Below are 27,425 nucleotides of genomic sequence, written 5' to 3' on the forward strand. Positions count from 1 at the left end.
CAAACTGGACTTTGCAGGCCAGTCTGCCATCCAGGCTCTGTGCTCTCACAGCTGGGCACAACCCTACCACAGAACACCGGCTTGCCTTTCCAGAAGGTGACAGGTGGGTTTTTACTCAGTCAATAAGCAAAAATATTTCCTAATTACCTAAAGCAAATGTCATAGCTCAACTTTTCCCAATACTAAAAAGCTCCAGTGGTCACTGGGGCAGATTTCATTACAGAGGTTTGTGACCAGGGCTCCCCATGCTAAGTGCACACCCAACTGTACTTAGCTGTACTCGTGGCCCTAGACATGAAGCCTTTCACTTATTTTTAATCTTGTTGATATGTTTATGCTTGGCATTTGCACTATAATGGCATTTTATAAAAAAAAAACCTTTAGTCTAAAATTCTTGTACATCTATGAAATAGAAAGATAGCAGTGAATATTTCATTATACAAGTTTATTTCTAGGGATTCAGCCAAAACAGAGTTTCTTGCTACTAAATTTAGAGACAAAAATGCCTTCCTTATACACGTGAACAGTTCCCTTCAGATTTCCCAAGGCCTATTGTGAATTCTTTGAATGTTACCATATTCCCACACCATTTGGAGAAGATGAGGTCTGGGTTTATTTAAGTGCTATTTGTCAAAGCCTTAAAGGTCACCCTTTCAGGCGAGCATTTCTGAAGGACACAGTGGCCTACTGAGCAGCTCATTCGTAGTGCGGTGTGTCCATCTGTCTGGCCATCTGCCATCGATGTCCAGCTTACCTTCCCTGAAGCAGTGGGGACATACCTCAGGGGTCAGTCCAGACTCATGCCGCCACTGGGGTTTGGTGCTCACCGCACGAGCAAGTCCAGTATTGGTGCCTGTTGGCTTACTCACACTCATTCCTTCCGTGTTAGCCCAACTTTATTTACCTGTTAATGAAATCGAGATACACTAAGTAGGCGCCTACTGTACACATCTGTGCCAGTGCTTCCAGCAGTGGCCACCGAGCTGACACCTTTGTGACCACTAGTTTCTAGTAGCCTTTCAAGCCTCATGTAAGGCTGGGAGCGGTAATAGAGGCTGTGATTCCCAGCAGTGGGAAGGCAGAGGCCTGGTCTACACAGTGAGTTCCGCCAGGGCTACATAAAAAAAAAAAAAAGTCTGACTTAGGCTGTTACTGTTCTTAAGTAACAACAGTAGGTGGTATAAGGTCATGAGGAAGTTTGTATACAGAATGTATCTCTATACTTTAAAAAAAAAAAAATCTACGGTAAAGAGGGAGTCTCTTGACCTGGAGCTTAACTACTTAATGGACAAATAGGAAGAAGCTGCTTTCCACAAACCCCCTCCTCCAAGGCACTAGACAGCGTGGTAAAATGTCTGCTAATAATTTAAATACTTAAATAAGTTTCAGGTTATTCATTGGATGTTTGCCTGTGGGCTCAGAACAGCCTCCTTCTGGGCCAGGTTTGACGTCCAGTTGGAAAGACTGCCCTTCCCTGCAAGGTCCCTTCAAGTGAGTACAGGATTGCTGGTGGCTCGGTTGTCAACGGGAGGATAAGGCTTCCGTCAGTCTGGAGTGCTGGCGCGGCGACCTCAGCTGATGTGGTTTGCTGCCTGGCCTCTCCTCTTGAGGTACCGCTTCCTGATTTTGATCATCCACTTCACACTTAGTTTGGCAAACTCTGCGGCTTTAAATAACGCGAGGAAAGCCCCACAGAGGAGTGCGATGGTGTTCCAAGGGTTGGCCGTGATTATCTGGGGAACAGAAACAAAAGGCGGGGGTGGCGGGCTGCATCAACCTTGACTCCGTCTCTGGATTTTGGACCCACAGAGACACGTGCCTCCGCTTATTAGGACTTAATGTGGACAGCCGGTCTGGAGGGAACTATGAGCCCCTCCTTCCACATAATGAAGTAACACGGAGGACATTCCTTCTCAAAACTGCATAAGACATTCAGACCGAGCTGTAATTTGGTGGCTTGGTCCTACAAGTGACTCAGATGTCCCTAAAGTCTTTCCACCCCCACTACCTGTTTTCAGCTGTGTCCCCACATTCTGTCATGAGACCTCTGCTTCCCCTGCTGGGATGTTGTCCGATCTGGACTCAATCGTCCTTCCAGCTCAGCACTTTCTCTAGCCACTCAGACAAAAACCTTTCTTTCGCCAAAGTTGTTTATCCCACAGAGCCCCGTGACAGCTGTTTACTGTCTAGCAACGATTTAAAGCAATTACTGGTCCCCGTCAAATACTCTCATCCCTGTGCAATGCTAATGCATGGACTCTGCCTTGTGCATGTTGGACAAGTGTCTTCTCCCTCACCAAATTTAGAGTTCATACATTCTGGAATTCCCATGTGTGGCTTAAAAAAAAGCACTTGTCAGTCTGGTTCAGTGGTGTGGTCTAAGACAGGATGAGCCCCTGTTCTCACATGCCCGGTGGCCACACCTCTGCCTTCAGGACTGCTGTGATGCATGGTTCAAGGGCTCTACTTGGACCAGAGCAGGCCCCTCATGACAGGTGGCTCAGGTTGAAGAGCATCAGAACATCTTACACGCACATCCATAAGCTGGTTCCTTTCACCTCAGTTGTCTTAGCCTCCAGCCCTCACCCCTCGCACACAGCCTGGGTCAATCTTTAGGATCATGGGTGAAAGCAAAATTTCCATCTCACAGAATCCATCCTGGGACCCGAGCTTTGGACTCTCTTCCCTGTCACCAAGACCATCTCGGGCCATCTTGTGATAGGTGAGGAAGGACCACTCTTGGCAGTACTTACATCCTGGACCTTCTGGATGAAGGGGTCTTTCCATTCGAAGACCACAAAGAACAACTGTGTACTCTTCTCGGCGGCTGGTCGCTGGTCAATATAATTAACCACGCTAGTCTAGGGGTGGGACAGACGGAGAATTAGCACTTCTGGGCCCTCCCTTTCCTGGACCCAGGAAGGTAACGGCAGGAAGGAACTCAGCCCTTGGCTCTCCTAATGGCATCTTCCGGAGAAGGAAAGTCAAGCTTCACATACAAGACCGGTTCACTGGTACAAGAGCCGGCTAGGACTTTACAGTACTTTGGGAGCAGAGAGACTGCAGTAGTTTGAAACCGTCACCAAAATCTGCCATCAGGTGCCAAGACTCACAATTAAATCACACGCAATCTACTACGGAAGACAAATTCCAAAGTCCCAAATTTCAAAATACTTAAGTCTCTTAAGCAGTCCTAACTCTTCAAGTCTACGGGGACAAAGTGTAGCCCCCACTCCATATGACGAGGCAGCTCTATACATACTTAGCAGGCACACATGATAAGATCAGCCAGCTGACTATGAAAGACAGGCTCCAAAGGCACAGGGCTACCTCTGATCTGATGCTCACACTGGCCGCAGGAAGACAAAGCTGAAATTAATTACAGGGCTGCCCAGGAGTGCGGTGACTAAGGACACCCCAAGCCCTGTGGGACTGGGCAGGCATCTTACAGAAGCAACAATCTTCCTGCCTCAATACCCAGCATGCTTCTGGCTCCGGACCAAGGGACCAAAAGCTTTCTGATCAGCTCATCTGCATCCTAACAGGTCATCACACCCCACTGCGCCTGACTCCTTTATACACAATCCCTGGCACAGGAGGTCCTTCCCATGCCTACAGGCACAGAGATGGTTTTGTGGGGAACAAGCAAGCTGCTGTGGACTGCCTTTAGCATATGGAGACTTCCCAAGGGCTACTAAAGATATCCTCATCCTACGACCCCACCCAAAAGACCCTTCCTCTCAAAGTCTCCCTCCACCACAGATCCAAACGTGGAAGCCATCATATATGTCAAGCAAACAACCACCACCTCTTGCCGGAACTCAACAGCTTCTCGCCCATCCTCCTCTTTGGTCTTCACCAGTGACATCTTGACCCAGGTGCGGAAGCCTCCTGAGAACTTCCAGCTGGAGTAGGCGCTCTCACACGCCTGCATGAAGCCCGCTTTGTCTGAGCTTGGGGAGGGAAGGAAGTCCAGGTTAATCCAGACCTGGCAGCTGGAACCCAGTGTGGCCAAACCAACTCTAGTCCTGTGTGATGCTAGTTTCTTTTCTGGTACAATCGGATGCTATGGATTCCCTGCTCCCTCTCCTGAATCCAGCCTTACCAAGGTTGTTGATCAGTTAGCATCAAAAGCAAGCCCAACCTGGTTATACCTCCATTTGGTTTCCAAACAGTCCCACAGTAGGAGGGTATCAGCATGATCCCTGCCCCCTACCACATAGGCACACTCCACCATGGGCACACTCGTTCCCTCTCACAGCCTCTGCCCCACAGCTCAATCACCCACACCTGGGTTTCCAGAGGCTCCCTGAAATATGGCTAAAGTATGGCAAGCCACACTCAGTGAATTCAACATCCCTCTGAGAGGCCCTGCGATGGAAGAGCATCCCGGGGGAGCTGTACAAGCAGCAGAAGCAACACACAAGTGAGCGGGTGCAGAGTGGGACAAGCCTGTCATCCTAGCCCTAGGGAGGCTGAGGCAGGAGGGTTTGAGGACAGTCAGGGCGACAGAGTAATACCCTGCCTCAAAACCAGTGCTTGGTCCTAAAAGGGACAGGTGTAACATCGCCACTACCCTCCCGCCGAAGGATCAGGAAACACTGGACATTGCAGAAGAGGGGACAGGAGGAATGTGAACAAGACGTCCTCTCTGGACACGACAGCTATTGCCCTCCCCACAGCTGCTCATCTGCACAGGATGGGCCTGTCAGCACTTCATCTTGGGGGATTATAAGTTATTGGTTGCTGGGAGGAAGGCTGTCATTTCTTTCAATAGTGTAGTCACTGTGGTCCCAACCACGCGCTTGTAGTCAATTCTAGTTGAGAACAGTTTACACAGAAAAGGAGTGAAGGTAGACGGGACTCACTGGGGGGAATAAGGGCTTTGGTGGGGGGTGAGGATGGGGGTGAAAATGACCGAACTGTCAGAGAGTAAAAACAGAAGCGGCAGCGCTAGGCTCAGGACCCTTACGAAGGGGTGACGGGCCTCTGACGGCTTCCAGGACAGAGGCAAGACAGTCGATGTACGCAGAGAAGGCGCTGGCTAGGAGATACTGAAGGCCAGCAGAGGCAGCATGTGACTTTATCTTCAGGTGGGCAGTCACCTCCCTGCCCTGTGACGTATCTTCTTACATCATAGAAATGGAGCCTTAGCTCAGCAAGACTAGGTAGGGACAGACAGGAATATTCCTATTTTCTATTAAGTGCTTTAGGCCCCAGAGATTGCACTAAACTGTCCCCAGTGTTTGAAAACAGGAGCTGTCAGTGGGCAGGGATCATCTGGAAGGCAGCTCCCTCCACTCTGCATCCCAGGCCGACTGAGCCCTCTCCAGGATAGTACTGCATTAAGCAACTCTGCACCCTTAGTGTACATGTGATTAACTGTAGTCAGTGTAATGGGCCACCAGGTTCAGGGTAGCCCCTATCCTGAGCCGGCCCGCTCCCATTCCCCACCTTCACCCCTGTGTTCAGCACAACATGTGCACGGCAGGAGATGGGCCCTGTGGACCTGGACAGCCACCTTTGCATGAACTCCTGGAAGGAGGAGAAGAGGAGGTAGTCAATGGCACTGAAGTCCTCGCTGCTCTGGTTCAGGCGGAACTGGAGGAACACCAGCTCCCGCTTCTTCACTTCCTGTGGCCCCTGGACAATCAGGGCTGACTGCTGTTGGGGAAACAAAAGCCAGAGTCTGAGTGCTCGGGGCTGTGCTCCCCTAGTGCTCACACAGTCCCACATAGCCTTAGTGCTCGGAGCTGTGCTCCCCAGTGCTCCCCCAGGCCCACAGAGGCTTCAGCCACAAACACTGCCTGGCAAACCCACAGCAGGTCATCCAGCAGCCTCCAGGAACTGTCACCAAACCCTCCAGCCCAAGGATGCAAGCTGGCCGGGGCAACTTCACAGCACCCAGAGCACGGCTGAGTGTGACACATGTCCCTTTTCACAGGCTGTCCACACTACGGAACACCTTTACTGGGTGAGGGTGTTTTCTCTTACCCGTTAAGTGTTGGTGTGTCCCAATTAAGCTTGTTCCTGATGTCATCTACTACATGGGAGGTTTTCAATTCAATACAGTGAACGAAGGCTGTTCGTCTTTCTCTTATGCCTTCTGGGTTGGCTTACTAAGGCATGCCAATACTTGAACACTTCCCAGTATAGCCTGTCATGTCTTAAATCTTACATGTGTATACTGCATATGCCTGGCTAGTTTTATGTGGCATCATAGGCAACTGGCTCCCAACCATCCTCCTGCCTTCCTGCACCCTGGACCGACCTGGCCTGAATGCAGCCCAGGAATGGCTGGTCTGCCCCTGAGCCAGAGCTGTGCTTCCAAGGGCCCCATCCTGTTCAGTAAGGTGTCTACACCATCCTGTTCAGTAAGGTGTCTACGGTCTGGGCAGCTCCTCCCACGTTATCCTTCCCATATCCTAGATTTTCACTATGTGCTCACCTCTCTTCTAAACAAACTAGCTTGCAATGTCCAACTAAACTCCCCAGGATGGCTCACAGAGCCAGAACTGAACTGCTGGAGTAACCCGGGACCACCTCACCTGCCAGGAACTGGCATGTGCTCAGAAACTGACCATGACCATGTGGACAGGACAACAGCACAGAGCAACACTGCTGGGCAATGCCATGAAGTGGCAGCACCCGTGTGACCCTGCCTGCCAGTCAGGCTGCTCCATCAAGAAGCACGTTTGCACACAGGAGCTAAACCCGTACTCTGACCAGCGAGCACACTTTGTCAGAGGCAACCGATTGTTATGGGAGCTAGGAAAGCCCAGGAGATAGCATGAGCTTCACCTGGGAGAGGTGGGACACTCAGGCAGTGAGGACATACCAATCTTACAGACTAGAAAAGGGGTGGTCCTGGATGTACAAAAGCAAATCACTGGCTACAGGCAAACCACCATAAAATCCAGAGCACAAGAAACCAGGAAGTCAACCAGACCAGGAAGACATAGGCAATGTGACGCAACAAGATCCTCAATGGAGTCACTGTCAGAGGCCTCAGTGGGCTCAGCCAGAGCCTGCGCAGGAACAGCTCACGGCAGCGAGAACAGGCCCTCTCCCCGCCTGCCAGCTCAGCCCCAGTCCCCAGACAGCTCAAGCTGAAAGCAGATCCAAGGAGGGCAGTTTGCTAACATCCAGTTCTGATGTGACCACAGAAGTGTCCAGCAATGCAGATCAGCCTGTAGATGAGGCCACAGCAACCAGAGAGCAGCAGGAAGAAGCTGCCTGCAGAGCACAGCAGAAACGCAGGCCCTGAGAACCTTCCAGTCGGGCCGTGCCACACAGGCCCTGGCTGGCTGTCACCAGAGTGGCAGAGCTGTGTGAACACTGGTCTCCCTCACCACACGGACACTGGCACATTGTGTTCCTTTTCTGAGATGGAGTCTCAGTGTGGTGCTCAGGCTGAATGGGGCTCAAACAAGATCCTCCTGCCACGGCCTCCTGGGTGCCCACCCCACACCAGTCTCCTCATTACCCCATCACATGCCGGGGTTTGCTCAGTGAGCAGGTGTCCAGGGAGGAGGAAACTTCTAAGGCTCACAGCTTGTGGCTGGAAGGAGCTGATGAAGAAAATCAACCGTCCCTCAGAACTGGCGGGGGTGACTACATCCAACTTCCTTCCCATGAAAACACCCTGACTTCTGGCCCCTTAATTTCATATTTAAATTATGAACTCCTACAGCAATACAACAGTTCTGAGCGTGAGCAGCTGCCTCCTAGGAAGTGTGCCATCCAGAGGAGAGGAAGGGGTTCCCCAAATGGGCACAGCTGCACCCAGTGCCATCATGCGTCTCAGAGAGGAAGAGGAGAGCCGGGAGTCCAGATGTCACTTTTCTGGTTGCAGTCCCCTCTTCTGGACTGGATTCAGGTCACTATTACATGTTGGCCTCATGGACACATCCAGTGACACCAACTGCCCATTCTCAGAAATACAGGGTTCAGATGCCAAGTACGGGTAGACGACTCCCTGGTGCTTGCATCCGTTTGCCAACACTCTACCCATAGGAGCACTCTGCAACTGTGGGCAAGGAGCACCTGAGGTTCTGTCTCCACACCCGAACAGAGGGCCTTCCCTCAGCCTGTGCAGAGGTTGTTCTGAGGCCTGGCGCCCAGAGAAACACCTTGTCCAGCAGCTCTGCAACCAGAGGGGACAAAGTCCTGGAGTCACAGCCGTCAGCCACGCTCCAATCTCAGCCATTCAGTCACTCAGAACTGGGGCCAGAGGCCTGCACTGCCCAGCAGGCCTGTCCTGGGTTGTGAGCCTTCTCTGATGGGCCAGTTCCATCAACCAGTTCCAAACAGTAACCTGCATTGTACACGAGCTCCTCCAGCCTTCTGGTCTACCAGTCTGCGGGGCTGTCCTCACGCCCTATCTGTCCTCTCCTGCTTTTCATAGAGTAGAAATCATTTCATCAGGCTTTAGGAGGTGGCCTGGAGACGAATCTCTCATCCGCAGGACGACCCCACAGCAGGACACACTCACTGTCCTTGGCTTCTGTCCCTAACCACACCTCACTCACACACTCGGCCTCCCTGAGACCCAGTGCCTTGCCCAGAGGCACAGCTGCACAGTGCTGGTCCTCTCCATCACCACACTCAGCGTCTCGGTCACTGTTCTGCTGTGCAGAGACAACGTGACCAAGGCAACTCTTATAAAAAAGAAAGCTGGGGGCAGAGGCTTAGCCCACTATCATTACAGCAGGGGGCATGGCACCATGCAAGTAGGCATGGTGCTAGATAAGAAGCTAAGAGCTATATCCTGGTTCACAGAAAGCAGGCATGGAGAGAGGGCCGCTGGGCCTGGTATGAGCTTTTGAAACCTTCAAGCCACCCCCAGTGACACACCTCCTCCAAGGCCACATCTCCTAATCCTTCTCAAACAGTTCCACTAACTAGGAACCAAGCACTCAAATAAAGGGCCTATGGGGGCCATTCTCATCCAAATCACCACAGTCACCGATGTCCTGTGCCCAGGAAGCTTTTGTTCTGATGGGAAGCTCTCAGATGGCCCCATCAATTCAGCCCCTCTTGGAGGAGGAAAAAAGCCAGGATACAACAGTACAAAGCCACACCCCTGCCCAAGAACTCTGCATGGTCACCAGCCTAGCCCTGCTGTGTGATGCAGGGTGTCAGTGATCCCCACCACCAGTACACCATCTTTACATTCACAAAATATGGATTCCTAGACCCCATCCACAGGCATGGTGACAGTTCCTGGAGCCTGGTATTTCCAGGGGAACTGCTAGCCACAGGCAGACCCACCTGCAGCCCCGCCACCCTCCCAACAGGTAGGAAGCCCTGAGGGTTATCAGCCCCATTGGTACATATGCCACCCTCTCACCTGCCAGGACCATGGGCCCACACGTACAGGCTATAAGAGAAGGAAGGTTATAATCCTTAGCAGTGTGGATAACGAGACACAACCCAGAGACACAAGCATTACCATGGTGTGATTGGAGAAGGGATGGGTGTAATTGATCCTCTGGGTGGTGCAGTTCCTGTCTCCCGGCTGGCCAGGACTGGCAAGAGGTGGGATGACCTCATAGTGGTGCTTACAGCTGAGCAGCTGGGCCTGACCGGGGTATAGGGCGATCCCTGGAACAAACAGAAACCGCAAGTGTCAGAAGCCACAGTCCTGGGCACGCCACATTGTCTCACACCTGCCTCCTTGGCAGAAAAGGGGGTGGAAACACAGCTGTACCCCAGTGGAGGGCATTCGGCACCTTGGTCCCTCGCCCTGCCTGGGATGTGGCCTCCAGGGCTCAGAACACTCCCACCAGAGCACCTCATGGCACACAGCTGCCTCGCAGGCCCCGCTTGCCTGGTGCTGCAAAGGCTCTGGCTGGAGGGCTCTCCAGAGCTCTCTCTTCTGCTCTGCTGGGGTTCCAAGAACACACACCACACAATGTCCTGTGTGCCCTCAACCCGGGCTCCCAGGCCAGGACTCCAGAGCAGGTATTGAGGAAGAGCTGAGGATGGGAGCACACACTGCAAAAAAGCCCACAAGGAGCCCAGACCAGCAAAGCCAGGGTGAGAAGAAATGATCAGCCCGGCTGCAGGGTGACATCTGGGAGCTCTGGCTCTAGCCTGTGGGCAGGATGTCCTGGTGTCATTGGGGCCAGAGCAGGTGGCACACTCATGGCAGGCAGGGTCTGAGCCCACATTCCTTCTCTAGTGCCACTACACAGAGCCTGGCAGACAACAGTCCTCAGGGATCGCTCAGTCATCCCACCACACAGAGAAAGGTACACAGAGGCCCTACATGATGTGTGTGTACCCGCCTCCACATCCCACCACCTTCCCGAGCCCTGCTGCGGCCTGGTGGCTCACTGCCCATGGACTTTGAATGAGAACATTCCCATAGGCTCCAGTGTTTGAACACCTGGTCCCCAGTTGTCGGAACTGTTTGGGAAGGACTAGGGGGTGTGGTCTCGTTGGAGAGGGTGTGTCTCTAGGGCAGGCTTGAGGTTTTGTTCTCTCTGCCTGCTTTCCATTCCAGCTGTGAGATCCCAGCTGTTCCTGCAGCTGTGCCTCTGCTCCACCATGGCAGCCTCTAACCCTCTGAAACTGTAAGCCAATTAAATGCTTTCTTCTTTAAGTCCCTTGCTCTTGCTGTTGTTACAGTAACAGAAAAGTAACTAATACACTGCCCTTTTCCCTGGCTTTTGGCTCTTGCCTCCCTCCTAGGAGGACCACTGCTTTCCTGTATACACTGGGACCCGCTCCTCCTCCCACAAGCCTGTGCTGCCCACCTCCTGCCTAACAAAGCCTGGCTCCAGTGCTACTCCTGCCTGCCCACTCGGTGCCCCACGGCCCTGCACTAGCTCTCAGATGCATGCCTACAACTAATCTCCATCTTGCTCCACTCTGCCTGGGCTGTGAACACAGTGGTGGCTCAGGGAGGCAGTGTTTGCTAAGCAAAGCCCCAGAGCCGGGGTGCTGATGCCCAGCCCGGCAGGCCCTACCTGGAGCGTCGTAGCGGTCCACCTCCTTGTAAGACACAGACATGACCGGGTGCTTGAGCTTTTCTCGGAAGTCCGTGATGGTCTGGTAGACCAGAAAGACAGCTACAGCCATGAGCAGCAGGTAGATGAAGATGAGCAGGACCGAGAAGACGTTCTTCAGGCAGGCCTTGCTGAAGCGGATGCTGCTGGAGGCAGACTCGCTATCGACGCCTGCTGGCAGGACAGCAGAGTCACCAGAGCAGCCAGCAGTGGTCTGCCCCCCACAAGCCCTTACCTCTCAACTCCACACCCCCCTCCTCGCCAAGACCACAGATGTTACCAGCAGGCTTAGGCCCGCATGCTCTTCCTTCCCCAGCTTAACACCCTTCCCATCTTTCAGTCCTGAACTGCTCATACCTGCCACTCCTGGGCCTATTCTGAAGTTCATAACCAACTCTACCCTGTTCACTTAGAAATCCCCTTTCCCAAGGAAACCTTCCCTTGGTGGCTAATCTGACTGGGGTCTCCATGCTGAGTGAGGACGTGAGTGTCCCTCTGCTATGTGATGCAGATGCCATACAGTAACCACCTGTTACTGCCACCATGTCTAATATGATGGACGGTGTTCTCTCAAACCGTGAGCCAAATAAGCCCCTCCTTCCTTAAGGTGCTTTCTGCCCAGATACCAGTACTGCAGCACCTTGATCTCGGACACAGGCACCAGGCGTGGGTTCCTGATAAGAGCCACCCGGGATGGTGCTTGGACAGCAGCCTGGTTCACCTTCCCATAGTATTTTCCCCTTCATTCCACACCACAGTTCTGAGGGAAAGGTCAGCTGTCTCTGTGGCTTACAACAGGAACCGAGTGTGTGGTCACACCACCTGCCTCAGATGATGACCATAAGAGCTGAGCAATGTATTAATGAAGATATCAAAGAACACAAGCTCGTGATGGCCCACGAGCAAGGTATTCCTCCAAAGAGTATGGGTAACAAAAAGACAGTCTAAGCAGTAGGGATAAATCCTGGCCCCACTGCCAGTGACCCCACAGTCTGCCCCAGACATACAACTGTCACCCACATTCCAAGGGACTAGTTAGTCCTATGCTGGCTCCTTCCCTGCCCTGCAGGAGTTCGTGAGCTCCCATTAGCTCAGGTAAGCTGTTTCAGTGGGTGTCCCCATCATGGTCTTGACCTCTTTGCTCATAGTCTCACTCCTCCCACTCTTTTTAAAAGATTTATTTATTTATTATGTATACAGTGTCCTGTCTGCATATATGTCTGCAGGCCAGAAGAGGGCACAGATGGTTGTGAGCCACCATGTGGTTGCTGGGAATTGAACTCAGGACCTCAGGAAGAGCAGTCAGTGCTCTTAACCTCTGAGCCATCTCTCCAGCCCTCCTCCCACTCTCTGACTGGACTTTGGAAGCTCAGCCCAGTGTTCTGCTGTGGGTCTTTACCTCTGCTTCCATCAGTTGCTGGATGAAGGTTCTATGGTGACATTTAAGATAGTCAACAACCTGACTACAGGCAAGAGCAGTTCGGGCCTCCTCCCCACTACTGCTTAGGGTCTTAGCTGGGGTCATCCTTGTAGATTCCAAGGAATTTCTCTAGTGCCAGGTTTCTTGCTAGCCCCATGGCTCTCTCAATCAAGATAACTCATTCTCTTTGAAGGGATTCCTTGCTCAGTCTAGATATAGTGAGGAAGGCCTTGGTCCTTCCTGAAAGCAATATGCTAGACTTTGTTGACTCCCCATGGGAAGTCTCACCCTCTCTGAGGAGTGGATGGGAGTGGGGTGAGGGGGAAAGTGGACAGAATGGGAGGAGGGGAGGGAGTGGAAACTGGGATTGGTATATAAAATGAAAAAAGATAGTTTTTTTAAATAAATAATTTTTTAAAAAAGAAAAAGATGATCGTTGAGATGCACAATTGCCTGTTTGCCTGAAGGTTCATACCAACCTCCTAATGACATGGTTCAGGGTGACAGTTTAGGGCTAAAGTGAAGGGGAAATCCTGAAAGTAGGGGAGTCCCAGAGAGGGGAGGTCCCTAATTCTGTGCAGGTCATTGGCTGGACATCCCGAGGGCTGGAGAAAGCAGAGCTGATGTAGGAAGAGAAATGGCTGATTCCATGTGCCAGCATGAAAAGACAGGGCTGCAGAGCTTCCTCCTCTCCGCAGTACCTGCCCGCTGAGACAAAAGTACTTCAGAGCCACAGCAGCGTCCAGAAGCTACAGCAGTGCTGGCTGGCCTCCTCCCACCCGCCCAGGAGACTGCAGCTTTCCAGAGAGGCCAGGAGGACCCGGGCGGGAGGGCCCGGGCGGGAGGACCTGCAGTCTGCCAATGGGCTGCCCAGGTAGAAAGTGTCCCGAGGAGACAGCAGCGTGTCCCTGCCGGCTTGGCTGCTTCCTGAGTGAGTCCTGTCAGCCCTGCTAACACCTAACTCCAGCTTCCCAGGCCTTCCAACCTAGAGAGAAGGCCAGCAGCTCTTCAGGAAGCTTCCAGGCTCCTGCACCAGAGGGGACTGCTGAAGCGCCAAGCTCTGTGACTGTGTGGCCACTACCAGGCTCTCTGCCTCTCCTGCACACAGACCGACACTGCCAGGCTTCGTCATGGAAGCCAGTCTGGCAGATGCTCTTTGGTTCACATGCCACACACATGCGCACACACACACACAGATACAAGCACATGCAGACACATGTGCACACGCACTCAGATACAAGCACACACATTCTATCAATTCTCTTCACCTAGAAGAACAGGCCTAATACATCATTGTTCAATTAAAAATTACCTAGACATGAGGGGCTATAGAAACAGCTCAGCAGTTAAGAGCATGGGCTACTCCTACAGAGGACCTAGGTTCAAATTCCTAGCACCCACAGGGTGGTTCACAACCATCTGTAACTTCAGTATCCTCTTCTGACTTCCACAGGCACCAGGCACACATGTAGTATACATGTCTATATACGGGCAACAGGCAAAGCAGTAATACATACAAAATAATAAAAGATTTTTTTTTTTAACTAGTAGACATGGAAAGAATTTTTTTAAAAAAATGTGGTTGAAGGACCAGCAAAGATGGCTCAGCAGTAAAGCGCTTGGGACCAAGCAGAGCAGCGTGGGATCCATCCCCAGACCCACGTGACAGAAGGAAAGAACAACTTCCGGAAGTTGTCCTGACTTCTACACGTGAACCATGGCACATATGTGTGTGCACGCGTGTGTACACACTCACTAAACATTTAAAGGTAAAAAGAAAAGAAAACGACCCAGTGAAGGAAGACATGCCTCCATGGAGACCAATGCTCAGACAAGCTGGCTCCTGAGCCACCGAGCACTGGGCCGTGAGGAAGAGATGCGCCTGCTCCGGGGCTCTGTCCCTTCTACCTCCATCTCGGGTCTGCGGCATCCACTCCTGCCGTGGTCACTGCCAAGGGGAGCGTAGGGAAGCAGGTCCTGCTTCCTCAGCAACAGGAACTGCTCCCCGAGTGCTCCCCACAATAATCTCCTCAGCAGCGAAGTCACTGTTTCCTGCCAAGCAAGGCTCTCAGAGCTGTGAGCAGCCGGGAACCCCAAACTTCAGGTCAGCTCCTATTCTCAACGGGTCATATGTTCAGTTCAGAAACAAACGAATGAGTATTTTCTGTCAGTGCCCTGGTGCTGCACGCCCAGGTCCGCCAGACTCTGCAGTCTCAGCTGCCTGCTGCCCTCCTCTCTGTCCCGAACTCATTAGCACAAGCTAAGGTAGCCATGGGAGGCCACCGCGCTGCCCAGTGACAAGGCCAACATCCCACAACAAACCAACAGGCTGAGGTGCACTTTCAAGAGAAGGCCAACTACTGTGGAGGCCACCAGGTATGGCAGAAATATCTGGACCACTGCACATCAATCTTAACACTGAACCAAAAAGATGAAAACTCAAGGTTACATAATGCTCCCTAAAGAATGTAATTATTAGCAAGATGTCCCAAAGAAACCCAGATGGATAAGACACTTGGTCAACGATTTAAAATGCAATTAAATCGTTTGGTGGAAATAGGAAGACAATGTGAGTGAGAAACATGGGGGCAGTGGGAGGCCTCAGTGGGGAAAGCACGGGATTCGGTGGGAAATGTTGGGGAACAGAAACCAACGAAACAGGGAAAAAATTTTACTCATCTTAGGAAAGACGTGGACACTGAGGTTCAAAGGCTTTAGAAGCCCAGACAGATATGACTAGGAGACATTTCCACCATGGCATGTTATGGAGCAGACATGACTGGAAGAGATTTAACCACGGCATGTTACAGTGTAGACATGACTAGGAGACATCTCCACCACGGCACGTTACGGTGTAGACAAGACATCTCTACCATGGCATGTTATGGTGCAGACATGACTGGAAGAGATTTAATCATGGCATGTTATAATGAAACTGCCAGAAGTACATGAGAAAGCTGTAAAATCTGCAACACAAACGTCACATTAAGGACATCCCCACTAGACCACCAGCAGACTCCTTGGTGGGAACCCTGCAGCCAAGAATTATATTATTACTCAGTGATGAGATCTACCCTTCAAGAATGTCGGAGAAACAAAGGCCTTCTAGGACAAAAATGGAAAGAATCCATGTTCACAGACAGCCTTCCAGCTCAGGGTGCCCTGTGTTGGCCGGTTCATGTCACTATGGCAGATGCCCAAGAGAGAAGACTGACTGGATCACAGTCTCAGAGGCTGCCGCCCGCTGTGTAGAGCGGAGCTGCGGCTCACCGCAAAGAGAGAGGGTACCTGTGCTGTGTGTGGCTTCCTTCATTTCCCCCCGTGCTCACGTGGGCTGCTGACAGGTGCCGTTCACATCCAGGGTGGGTCTTCCCTACTTATTCCTCTCTAGGGAAGCATGTCACAGACACCCAGAAGGAGCATGCTTCTCAAAGCCATCCACAATCAAGATTAGCCAGCAGAAAGCCCTACAGCCACAAGAAAGATAAATCCCCCTGGAAGAGCAAAACTAACTACCAGTGCAGCGAGAGCAGAGGAAGGACGGGTGCTGAAAACAGCAGGAAGAACCACAAAAAGCTGGCAAGGGTCCTGAGCCACAGCAGCGATGCTGACCTAAATGGACAAAACCAAAGGTGCAGGTGGGCGTATTGAGGGAGGGGACAGACACTGTGGGGCTGGAAAGATGGGCTGGCAGTCGGAGCACTTACTGCTCTCACTGAGGGCCCGGGTTTCATTCCCAGCACCAACATGGTGCCTCAGAACTGCCTGTTAGGCCTAGTCATTCCCACGGATACATTCACACACACTAAAAAATAAAAAAAAATTAATAAGCCTTAAAAAAGCGAAATTATATATAGTATGTGACTTCACACATAAAGGCATACAGGCTTAAACCAAAAGAATGGAAAATGACATTCTAAGCAAACAGAAACCTGAATCGTGGAAAACCTAAGGAGTGGCCATGATTGCAATGGACAAGAGAGACTCCAAGACAAGGATTATAAGACAAGGAAGGCTACCACGCAGTGACCAAAACACCAAGTCCCCCAGAACACAGAATGACTTTGAGTTTACATGTGCCTCACCTCAAGCCAATAAAACAAAACGCTGCCACACCTGAAGGGGAGCAGGACCCAGAGCAAACACAACACTCACCCTCATCAGGGACAGATCAGCCAAGAGTTCAAACACTCCACAAGGCAGTACCTGACATTACAGACATTCTACCCAAGGGTGAAGAATCTTCCCGGGTCAGTGGGCTCCTTCCTGCAGAGCCGTCTCCACAGCTCATGACGGACTTCACGGTAAGTCTGTCTACATTTAGAGTCACCTGAGAAACAGATCTGCAGGCCCTGAGGCCACTTCCAGAGGTCTACCTGAGGAGGAAGGACCCAGACTCAATGTGGTGCCATTTCCGCCATTTCATTGGATTAGTTCACCGCGGGCCTCCACATGCACACTCGTGTGCACAGACATACACAAGCTCATACATGAACGTGCACACACAAAATGACATTTATCTATTTGCAGAAGCTGATGGAACTAGACAACCTGGCGCTATGTGAAGCAGATTCACAAAACAAACCCATCATGATATGATGTGGGATTAAAGAGTCAATCTGAGACTACATCAGCGGTCAAAACAGGCCGGGAAGGGCAGTGGGGCAGACAGAGGTAAAGACATAGTGTGTGCATGCATGAAAATACACCCAACAGCATGTGGGGCCCAAGAGCAAGAAATGACACTACAAAGAGCACAGTAATTCTTCAGAGACACAGTGGACATGCACAGAAAGGAATTCCAAGTAACAATTAAGAAAACACAGTGAGAGGGAGCAAGCAAGTCCTCAATGACACCAGAGTGGCCATGTGCTCTGAAGGAAAGACTCAGCCGGTAAGAAATGAGAGATGGTGCTGCCTCCCTGCCTACGAGCACTGGCTGCTCCTCCAGTCGTGAGCTCAATTCCCAGCAACCGGAAGCGACTCACAACCATCTATAATGGGATCTGGAGCCCTCTTCTGGTGTGCAGATGTTACAGCACTCATATACATAAAAGACGCACACACGGGGGGGGGGGGGGGGGGGGAGCAGGAGTCAGGCATGGTGGCACACACCTTTAATTCCAGCACTTGGGAGGCAGAGTCCAGCCTGTTCTACAGGGAGAGTTCCTGGACAGCCAGAGTTATACTGAGAAACTATCTCAAAAACACCAAAAAAGAAAAAAAAAAAAGATGTGAGAAATCAAGATGCCAATGAATCAAAATTATAACTAATATCTGCAACAGCAATAGCAGACTAGACCAAGCAGAATTTCTAAATTTGAGCTAGGCAGTGGTGACATACACCTTTAATCCCAGCACTCAGGAGGCAGAGGCAGGCAGATCTTTGTGAGTTCGAGGCCAACCTAGTCTTCAAGTGCTAGTTCCAGGCTCCAAAGCTACAGAGAAACCCTGTCTCGAAAAACAAAAAACAAACAAAAAAACAAATTTCTAAACTTGAAGTCAGGGTCATTGAAATAAGCCAGCTATAGACAGAGCAGAAGTGCAGGGAAAGCCGCAGCAGCCATGGAAAGCCAGCAAGAAAAGATCCACACAGCAGACACTGCAGAACAGGAAGGGATGAAGGAAGGCACAGAGAACATTATTTATGAAATAACAGCTAACAGTCACCGAGTAAGGTCTGAACGTGGACTCAGGTTCTAGTCACCGCAAAGAACTCCCTTTCAAGACATTCTAAGAAGCTGTCCAGAGACAGAGATAAAGAGAACTGGAGCCAGGAGCAGAGGTGCAAGCCTATCATCCCAGCCTGGGGAAGCTGAGGTGGAGACCACAAGACCAAGGTCAACCTGGACTAGAGGGAGATCACGTCTCAACAAAAAGGGATGGAGGAAGGATGAAAGGACAGATAAAAATGTTACATGAGGGGCCGGCTTGTTGGGGCTTCTGTCCCGCCCAGTACCCCAACAGCCGGCAAATCCCAAAGAGAAATTACACACAGGACTCCATAAGGTTATAAACTGATTGGCCCATTAGGTCAGGCTTCTTGTTAACTCTTATAACTTATGTTACCCCATTATCCTTATCTATGTTAGCACATGGCTCCGTACCTTTCTCAGCAGGGCAGGTTACATGCTGCCTCTTCAGTGGTCTGCACAGGAGTGGCTGAGGGAGCTTCTGTTTCCAGAAGACTCCCAGTCTCTTTTCTCCACCCCTACTTCCTGTCTGGCTTTCCCACCTATACTGCCTGCCTGGCCAATCAGTGTTTTATTAAAATATGATTGACAGAATACAGATAATTCTCCCTCACCATAAAAAGAGCGGGAGAAAGAAAAGAAAGACGAGGGGGGGGGGAATGGAGGGATTTAGAGCCAGAAAGGGGATGGTGCAGCCACTGATTTCCCAGGGGACACCGGGCAGGGAGAAAGCACCACAGCCAAGAACACCCACCTCAGTGACGGAGCATCTCAGAAATGGGAGAAGGGTAAGCTGGGGGTTCCTCATCACTGACCTGGTAAGAAACAGGGATGGGTGGAACTATTCCAGCCAGAAGCATTGGGAAAATATAACTATGTCAGGAATACACACAGGTTAACTCTTTAGGAGGGGTAAATTCATGACTGAATTAAAAATACTCCATTACTGTGACACAAAGTACCAGCTTCCAAAATTTAAACCTTTTCTTTTGGGGGAGGTGTGTCAGACGCTGGGGAAGGTGCCTATGAAGGCCAGAAGGTGGCATTGGCTCTCCCGGGTGATTGTGAGTGTCCCAGCATGGGTGCCGGGAAACACACTCAGTCCCCTGCAAATTTTAAGTGGGAAGAATAAAAGTCAGGTGGTGTCAAGTGTGTAATTCTGTAACCCGAGCAACCAGGAGACCTCAAGGCCAGCTGGACGTGTGACCCGGTGTCAGAAAGGAGCTCCCAACAGCAAATATCTACATCAACACAGAGAACCTGGGGCTCAGATAAGCTGGCACTTGCTCTATCATGAGGGCCAGGTCCTGTTCCCACGGAGGAAGTCAGACTGAGGGAGCAGGGGTGGAGGATTGCTGGGGCTTGCTACCTTCTGGCTTAACATGAACATGAATTCCAGACTCCAGGGGAGCCCCTGCCTCAAAGAAACAGATGACAAAGGGTCAGTGGTAGAGGAGGATAAGCAATGCCTCTTCTGGCCTACATACATGTACAAGCGCATACACAGAGGAGGATATGCAATCCCTCTTCGGCCTACATACATGCACAAGCACATACACAGAGGAGGATATGCAATCCCTCTTCGACCTACATACATGCACAAGCACATACACAGAGGAGGATATGCAATCCCTCTTCGGCCTACATACATGCACAAGCGCATACACAGAGGAGGATATGCAATCCCTCTTCGGCCTACATACATGCACAAGCGCATACACAGAGGAGGATATGCAATCCCTCTTCGGCCTACATACATGCACAAGTTCATACACAGAGGAGAGTATGCAAATATCCTCTTCTGGACTACAAACAAGCACAAGCGCATACACAGAGGAGGATATGCAATGTCCTCTTCTGGCCTACATACATGCACAAGTGCATACACAGACGGGGATATGCAATGTCCTCTTCTGGCCTACATACATGCACAAGTGCATACACTCACACACGCAGTAACAGTGACAAGGGCACAGAGTGGCTCAGGAGTCACAAGCACTTGCTGTTCCCGAGGACCCAAGTTCAGTTTCCAGCACTCTCTTCAAGGGGCTCACAACTGCCTATCACTCCAGCTTCAGGGCATCCAACACCCTCTTCTGGCCTCCATGGCTAGCTTCTCACATACACACAGACATATAATAAATAGAGCTGGGATGTGATGGCACACGCCTTTAATCCCAGCACTTGGGAGGTAGAGGCAGGCAGATCTCTGTGAGTGCAAGACCAGCCTGGCCTACAGAGCGAGTTCCAGGACAGCCAAAGCTACAGAGAAACTCTGTCTCAACTCCATCCCCCCAAAAAACAATAAATCTCAAAACATGTTTATATTAAGAAAAATCCCAAATAAGCAATTTTTTTGTTTGCTTGTTTTTTGAGACTGGGTTTCTCTGCAGCTTTGGAGCCTGTCCTGTCTCTGCCTCCTGAGTGCTAGGATCAAAGGTGTGCACCATCACTGCCCGGCCCAAATAAGCAACTTAATGCTGCCCCTCAAGGAACCAGAAAAATAAAGAATCAAATTCAGGGTCTCGGGGGATGGCTCAGCAGTTAAGAGCACCTGTTGGCCTTGCAGAGGATAAGGTCTGACTTCCAGCAGCCACGACAGACAACCACCTGTAACCCCAGCTCAGAGGACCCAACACCCCCTTCCAGGTTTCTCAGGCACCCACACGCATGTGCACATCCTCACACAGACACATGTATATTCACATAAATAAAAATAAAACTTCAGGTTGATGAAACAATGAATTTCTTTTTAAAAAATTAAAAGAACAAAATCCAAAGTTAGGAAAAGAGTCAACAGAGATCAGAGAACATGTAAATAGAATTGAGGCCAAGGAAAAAACGCAGGGCTGGGGATGTAACTGGTCACTCAGGAGGTGCAGCAGAAAGATGGGGAGCTAAGGCCACCCTCCCCTACATAGCAAGGGGATACATACATAGCCTGAGATACATCAGACATTGTCTCAAAAAAGAAACAAAAACATGAAAATATTCAAATACATGCGATCCAGCGATATACCGATGTACCCAGAGAAGATGAAACCAGGGTGTATGTATCTGCTGCAGGCTGAGTCAGACGCCAAGAACTGGAACCAATCTAAAGGTCCAGGCTGGGAAGATGGCTCAGTCAATCAAATAGGTGGGTATAAGCCCAATCACTAGGACTGTAAATGTGAAAAGACCACGCCTGGCGGGTCATGCTTATAATCCCAGAGCCGGAGAGACCGAGATGGCATCTCTCCGAGGACTCACTGGCAGCCTTGCCCACAGTGAGCTCCAGGCCAGGGAGAGACCCTGTCTCAGAAAAGGCACAGTGAGACGGAAGTGGCTTGGATCTGCAGTAGCCCAGCAGACCCAACTGTGGCAAGCCAAGTTTGGAGGCTCAGAAATTTAGAAATGATCGCAGAAGGCTGATCCTGAGAGGTTGGAAAGGGTGAGGCGAGCAAGGAAAACTGGGCCACAGGCTGTTTGGTCACTCTAGTCTGAGTAGATGGTTACAAGATAACAATCTAGAAGTTCACTGGCCTTCTGACAGTTCTCTGCCTACTGGAGTAAACGCCAATCAGAAGAGAACAACGTAGAAGACAATCTATATATTTATGCAGATAAACCAAGATCTCAGTCAGGGTAGGACTAAAAATTCCCACCATCCCCAGAGAGTTCAAGGCCAGCCTGGGCTACACAAGACTGTCTAAGCAGGAAGTTTGAATCTTCGTTTGTGACGTGGACAGACCTAAGAACAGACACAGGCCCGGAAAGATGAATGTCACACGAGCTCACTCACACGGTCTCTGCAACAGCTGACCTCAGCAGAGGAGAGAGAACAGTGGGTGCCAGAAATAGGGAGGGGAGCATGTGAGAGGTGAGTCCACAAGTTGTCAGACACAGCAGACAGGAGCGGTGTGTCCTGGGGTCCTCCTGCACAGCAGGGACTTCCGGTTGGCAGTGGTGTCCCTCATATTTCAAAATAACAAGGGATGTTCAATGCCCTTACCACAAAGTGATGAATGCATGAGACAACGCGCTAACCACCATGGTGAGCCATCACAGAATGTACCCGAGAACTGCCTCACGGCGAACCTCACAAATACGGACAAGCCAGATCAGCAAGACGGCTTCGTGAGCAAAGACTCTTGCCTGCCCAACAGCCTGAGTTCGATTCCTGGAACCCACACAGTGGAAGATCCAACTCCCAGAAGTCCTCTGACTTCTACAATGCTCACCCCTCACCCTCTCTCACAAAAAATAAACGTTTAAAAAAATAAGGCACCAGTGAGTAGGGGTCAGAGCGCTCCACCCAGCCTGAGTCTGTGGCCCTCATCTATGAAATGAGGACACCACCTTTCGGAGTTCTTGTGAGAATTCAATATGGTGGGGAGGGGGAGGCTGCAGGGGGACGGCAGAGCCTGGTGGAAGAGCAGTGGGAAACAGTAGTTGCTTTGCCTCCTTCCTTGGAGTGAGCAGTAAGCAGAATCACAGGACTTCCTCTCCCCAGACAGAGGAACCAAAAGAGCAGAACTCACCTCCCCTGCACCCACCCAAGGAGCTGGAACCAAGCAGGGGCTCTGGCCACTGACCTCACTCACGCACCCAACTGAGGCGTTAGAACCAGGCAGGGCTCTGTCCACTCGCCCCCCCCCCCCCCAGCTCACCCAAGGAGCCGGAACCAGGCTGGGCTCCCTCTGTCCACTCCCTCACGCTGACCAGCCAAGGCTAAGGAGAACAGACAGGAGTGACAAAGGAACCTCCTCTGCAGCAGCAACACTGCTGGGAAGAGGAGTCAGAGGACAGGGACAGTATGGGAGGATGGGACGGGATCCTGTCAGCGGGGAGCCGAGGAATGATTAGGCATTAACCAGGAGAGGAAGGGTAGCATCGACTCACCCCACAAGCCTGGCAACCTGAGCACAACCACAGAAGCCCGTGCTAAAGGCAGAAGGTGAGAACTAAGTCCACAGAGTTCTCTCTGACCTCCATGCACATGCCATGCCTTCATGCCCTAACATACATGTCCTGTGCCCCCTCACAATAAGTAGATTTTAAAGGGGGTGACTGAAGAGGTGGCTCAGTGGATAAGAGCACTTGGTGCTCTTACAGAGGACCCAGGTTCCCCTTCCCAGCATCCACCTCAACTCCAGCTCCAGGGACTTTGATGCCCTCCTCTAGTTCCCACGGGCATGCTCACACACGTGTGGCATACGCTCACAGAGACACATACATAAATAAAAACAAGCCTTTTATAAAGGTGGTTGAGAATTTCAGAAAGAGGACTGTGACAGCAAAGGTGGCCTCCGCTGGGCAGATGGACTTTAGGACACATAGGCCTCCTTCAAGGAATCCACTGGGCTACAGATGGAAGCATGGGAGTTAGGCAAACAAGACTCTGAAACAGGCGCCCAAGCCTGGGTGAGCTCACCCACCAGCTAGCAGCACTGGAGAGCCCTGCCAAGGAGCTCTTCTCCTCCAGGTCTCTGAGACGATATCAGGACATCAGAGTCATGCTGGCCAGCACCTCCTCAGGGAGAAGGGATGGCCTGGCCTCAGAACTGGTTCAAACCCACTATCAAAACTGCAGACCTTGAACAGGCACAGCCTCCCACCCGGAGGCTGATTAAGTATGTAGCGCTTTAGAACTGGGGCAGACCTTGAGATCCAACACTGGGTACAGCAGGGGAGAGGAGGCTGCCACTGCCATCGCTGGCAAGGCGCCCGGACTGGGCCTCCAGCAGCGGCGGTAGCAGCGGCACACAGCCCACGGTCCAGCACCCTAACCCCGCTTACCTGGCAGGACCCCTGGACCTTGGACTTGGACTGACTCCTTGTCTCGCTCGTCTGCCTGCTCCGAGTTCTCAACAACCTGGTCCAACTCCTCGCTGAGCTAAAGGAGAAGGAAGGGAGAACGTAGCTCAGCTGGGGCAGCCTTGCCTTTTGGAGGCCAAAAAGCAGAAGCTGCCATCCACATAATTGTCACACATGCACAAAGACCACATGACACAGGATGTGTGAGCCCAATGTCGCTGTGTTCTCTCACAGCCCCAGGCTGGCTCCCTTCGAGCTGTGAGGGAGACAAGTTCCCAGCCTGTCTCCTAGCTTCTGGTGATAGCCAGCAACCCCTGGCATTCTGTGCGTGTAACTGAGCCTGGTGTCTAACCACAGGCCCCATCTTCACACGGCCCCATGTAGCATGTGCCCCTCTGAGGGCATCTTCAAGGACACCCACCAGGCTGGATTTGGGGCCTAGCACAACCTTGTCTTTGGGGAATACACCTGAGTGACTATCTCCAATTCCAAACAAGACAAGTACGAGCGTCACATGTCAACATCTCAGCATCTCCTGGGAAACGCCCACCCACAGCCACAGAGCCAGTCAATGAAGGAGTCGCGCCACTCCGGTCTAGTTCCAAAGCCTGTGGTCCTAACCACTTCCCAGAGGGAAGAGGAAATGTGGCTGGCTTAGAGTCTGCTCAGAGAGAAATGAGAACAGCAAAGCTGGTGCCAGAGCCCTGTGGGGGGCACTGAAACCCATAGATGTGGGTGCAAACGGCAGAACACAGGAAGGATGCCCAGGTAACAAGCATTCATTAGCAGCCGGGTACCAGGCAACCACAACCTCATCAGTGTTCCCACCTGACCAGTCAGAGAGGAGAGATCTTGGCACTGAGAAAGCAGAGATTAGAGTAAGCGTCTTATCGCTTTAGGAAGGAGGCAGATGTAGTCAGTTTGGAAGGATTCCATCCAACTGGGAGGAGGAATAGCTTCCCAGGCTCATGGTATCATCACGTAAAGTTACAAGGTACTTTTCGTCCCCTGAGACAAGGTCTCATGTAACTCAGGCTGGCTTCAAACTCCCCACACTGGAGAATGACCCTGAATTTCTACTCTTCTCTATCCACCTACTAAGTGTTGGGATTAAGCACTCCAAGCGGCACCAACTCAGCTACGAACATCCCCAGTACTCAGGGAGCTTTCTAATTCATCCCGGTTTATTTAAGGAAAAACGTGTCAAGAGAGACAGTGGTCCCCGGACGCCTGGAACTCCTCAGGAGCCAGGCCTGGCGGCAACACCCCCTCCGCCTCAGTACCGGCCTGACACACAGCAGCCTTTACTTGTCCCGGCATTCTCAGAATGGAGAGTCAAAACCTCTCCTCAGCAGACACCCAGAGTCAGGTCCACTCTCAAAACAATCCAGGCAAGAAAGACGCGGGCCAATCTCTAGGCAGTCTTCCTGAAACTTCAAAACACACCTGAAGACGGTAAAGGGTGGGGATCCTTCTAGCGCCTTCTACTCATTGGGCATGACTCCGGTGAACACCCGATTCCACCTGTGGCCTTGCTCTGCAAGCAGGGCAGCAGCCTGGACTTCAATAAATTATTTTAGAAGCCCTGCTAAGTAAGGAGATACAGGCCATGTGTGGCTGAGCCACGGTCCTCGGAAACCAAGACCCCCTCTCCTCCCCCCAAACTCCCCAGAAACAGGAGTTGATAACATCCTGTTATTCACTCGGGGTCACTAATTCAACCCGGCGCTGAGCTCAGCACTCTGCCAACTCGTGTGGAGACCGTGAGCCTCCGTGGGTGGAAAAGGTTACAAAGACCAGCTGCTGGGCTGTGGAAACCTGCTGAGAAGATTGGGCTGCTCCTGTTGGACAAGGTCTAACGGTGTGGGGCGGTTGCACAGCCTCGAGCAAACCTGGAGAGTGGTGGCAGACGGCCTAGGATGCGGCGCCGCGGGGAGACACCCAGGGCAGCGCCGGGGCAGCCCCAAGCCAGAGGAGCACAAGGGACAAGGAGCGAGCGCGGCTCTACAAGGGAAAGCCCGAGGCTCGGGCGACAGACAAAGAGCTGCAGGGCTAGTGGGGCCGTGGAGGCGGCGGGGAGCCGCGAAGGAGCGGCCGGATACGCGCTTTCCCCACAGCCCGAGGCCAGAGGCCCGGTCATCTCGTGTGCGGGGACCACGCAGCGGCTCCACCTGCTGCAGAGCCCGCACGCCCGCCACGGAGTGCCAATTATCCACCTGCGCGGGGGTCGCGATGCCCTGCCCGCCCCCCGCGCCCGCCTGGCTCGCACCTCCTGGTAGGATGTGGAGAGGTCCTGTCGGATCATGGCACTAAACCTGTGGCGACTCACTCGGGACCGCGACGCCGCGTAGGCGTGCGCTCCGAGATGTGCCCGCTCCTCTAAGCCAGACCGGCTCGCGTCTACGGCAGGAGACCAGGCGTGGCGGCGCTCGGCGCATGCGCGCCTCCTGCCTCCGCCGGGCCCCGCGCGGGCGACGCTGGGAGATGTAGTTCCGTGTGCCGGGGAGAGGCGACGAGAAGAATCAGTGGGGCTCTACCTCCTGCCAGAGAGGCAAGCACGAGAGTCATACACTTCCTCTCTTTGTCAGGCAGAGGAACCGAGTGCCTGAGTGCAGCGTGGCACGGGGTCCAGGTCAGCTGGGTCGGAGTGCACAGTAATAGGAAGAGGAAACTTGGCCTTGTGGTTTAAAATGGGAATAAATGTCCAGAGAGCCCTGCATTACCAAGTTCTCCGTACATTTATGTCTTGATCCTTCCAGGCATCCTGCAATGGGAACGTTTTTCTTACAGATTATGAAATTGAGGTACTGAGGATACCTTGTATCAGAAAGGATAGGGTGATCAAGACGTTATTGCATCTGGGACAGGACTAACAAAATTCCGAGGGGCGGGGGAGGGAGCGACAACCCCTCACTTTGTAGATCAAGCTGGCTTCGAATTCATAGACAGTAACTGTGTCTCAGCTTCCCAAGTCCGAGGATTATATATTTCTCCAATTCATATCATTTTTAAACTTTTAAAAAAGATTTATGTATTTAGTGTGTGTGTGTGTGTGTGTGTGTGTGTGTGTGTACCTCCTTGTGCAGGTGCCCAGAGAGGTCAGAAAGGGGCATCACACACATGCCAGCCTCCTATGTAGTGCTGGGAACCAAACCCAGGTCCTCTTCAGCCGGCTCCTTGATTCTCAAGTTGCACACTTGGAAGTCCGACTTTGCCCCTCACCCACGATTTTTGCCATGTTCTGAGCTGTCCTTTGTCTACCACTGTGGCCAACAGCATAGTTTTACAGTACCTTGTAAGAGACACCCACATACCTGTTCAACCTTGAGCCACAAGCTCTAAATGGGGGATAATGGAATGTTTGTGCTGTAACTGGGAGGACTTGAAAACCACATCTTCCTCCTCTCACTGCCTAGAGCCACTCAGCTGTGAAGCAGAGGCTGCTTATTAAATCTCAGCAAGCATTGCTCTGTGACCCCTGCAGCTTGGCATCCCCGC

General features: G+C 51.8%; 1 protein-coding gene across 3 annotated transcripts; it reads right to left on the minus strand.

Moving 5' to 3' along the window:
- Window positions 1-430: 430 nt before the first annotated feature.
- Window positions 431-26,341, minus strand: Pacc1 (proton activated chloride channel 1). 3 transcript variants are annotated; one of them, XM_048439407.3, is made up of 8 exons: window positions 26,197-26,341; window positions 23,910-24,006; window positions 10,977-11,186; window positions 9,455-9,606; window positions 5,522-5,664; window positions 3,809-3,953; window positions 2,754-2,861; window positions 431-1,733 (listed from the first exon to the last, which is right to left on the minus strand). In XM_048439407.3, exons 1-8 carry the CDS (start codon window positions 26,230-26,232, stop codon window positions 1,572-1,574), a joined length of 1,053 nt encoding a protein of 350 aa, XP_048295364.1. In that variant the 5' UTR covers window positions 26,233-26,341; the 3' UTR covers window positions 431-1,571. The 3 variants fall into 3 exon arrangements, with proteins under 3 accessions (XP_048295364.1, XP_048295363.1, XP_048295366.1); XM_048439406.3 differs by having other exon boundaries at window positions 10,977-11,189; XM_048439409.3 differs by lacking the exons at window positions 431-1,733; window positions 3,809-3,953 and having other exon boundaries at window positions 2,750-2,861.
- Window positions 26,342-27,425: the final 1,084 nt, after the last annotated feature.

The sequence above is a fragment of the Myodes glareolus genome, chromosome 5 (assembly GCF_982192425.1).
Source record: "Myodes glareolus chromosome 5, mMyoGla1.1, whole genome shotgun sequence".
Classification (NCBI taxonomy): domain Eukaryota; kingdom Metazoa; phylum Chordata; class Mammalia; order Rodentia; family Cricetidae; genus Myodes; species Myodes glareolus.

Excerpts from the sequence above, each read along its gene's own strand:
- Pacc1 (XM_048439406.3), bottom strand. The coding sequence starts at position 26,232 with ATGATCCGACAGGACCTCTCCACATCCTACCAGGAG. Across the intron at positions 5,665-9,454 it reads CCTTCTCCAATCACACCATG|CAGTCAGCCCTGATTGTCCA; the intron begins GTAATGCTTGTG and ends TTTCCCCAACAG. Across the intron at positions 1,734-2,753 it reads TCATCCAGAAGGTCCAGGAT|ATAATCACGGCCAACCCTTG; the intron begins GTAAGTACTGCC and ends TCTGTTCCCCAG.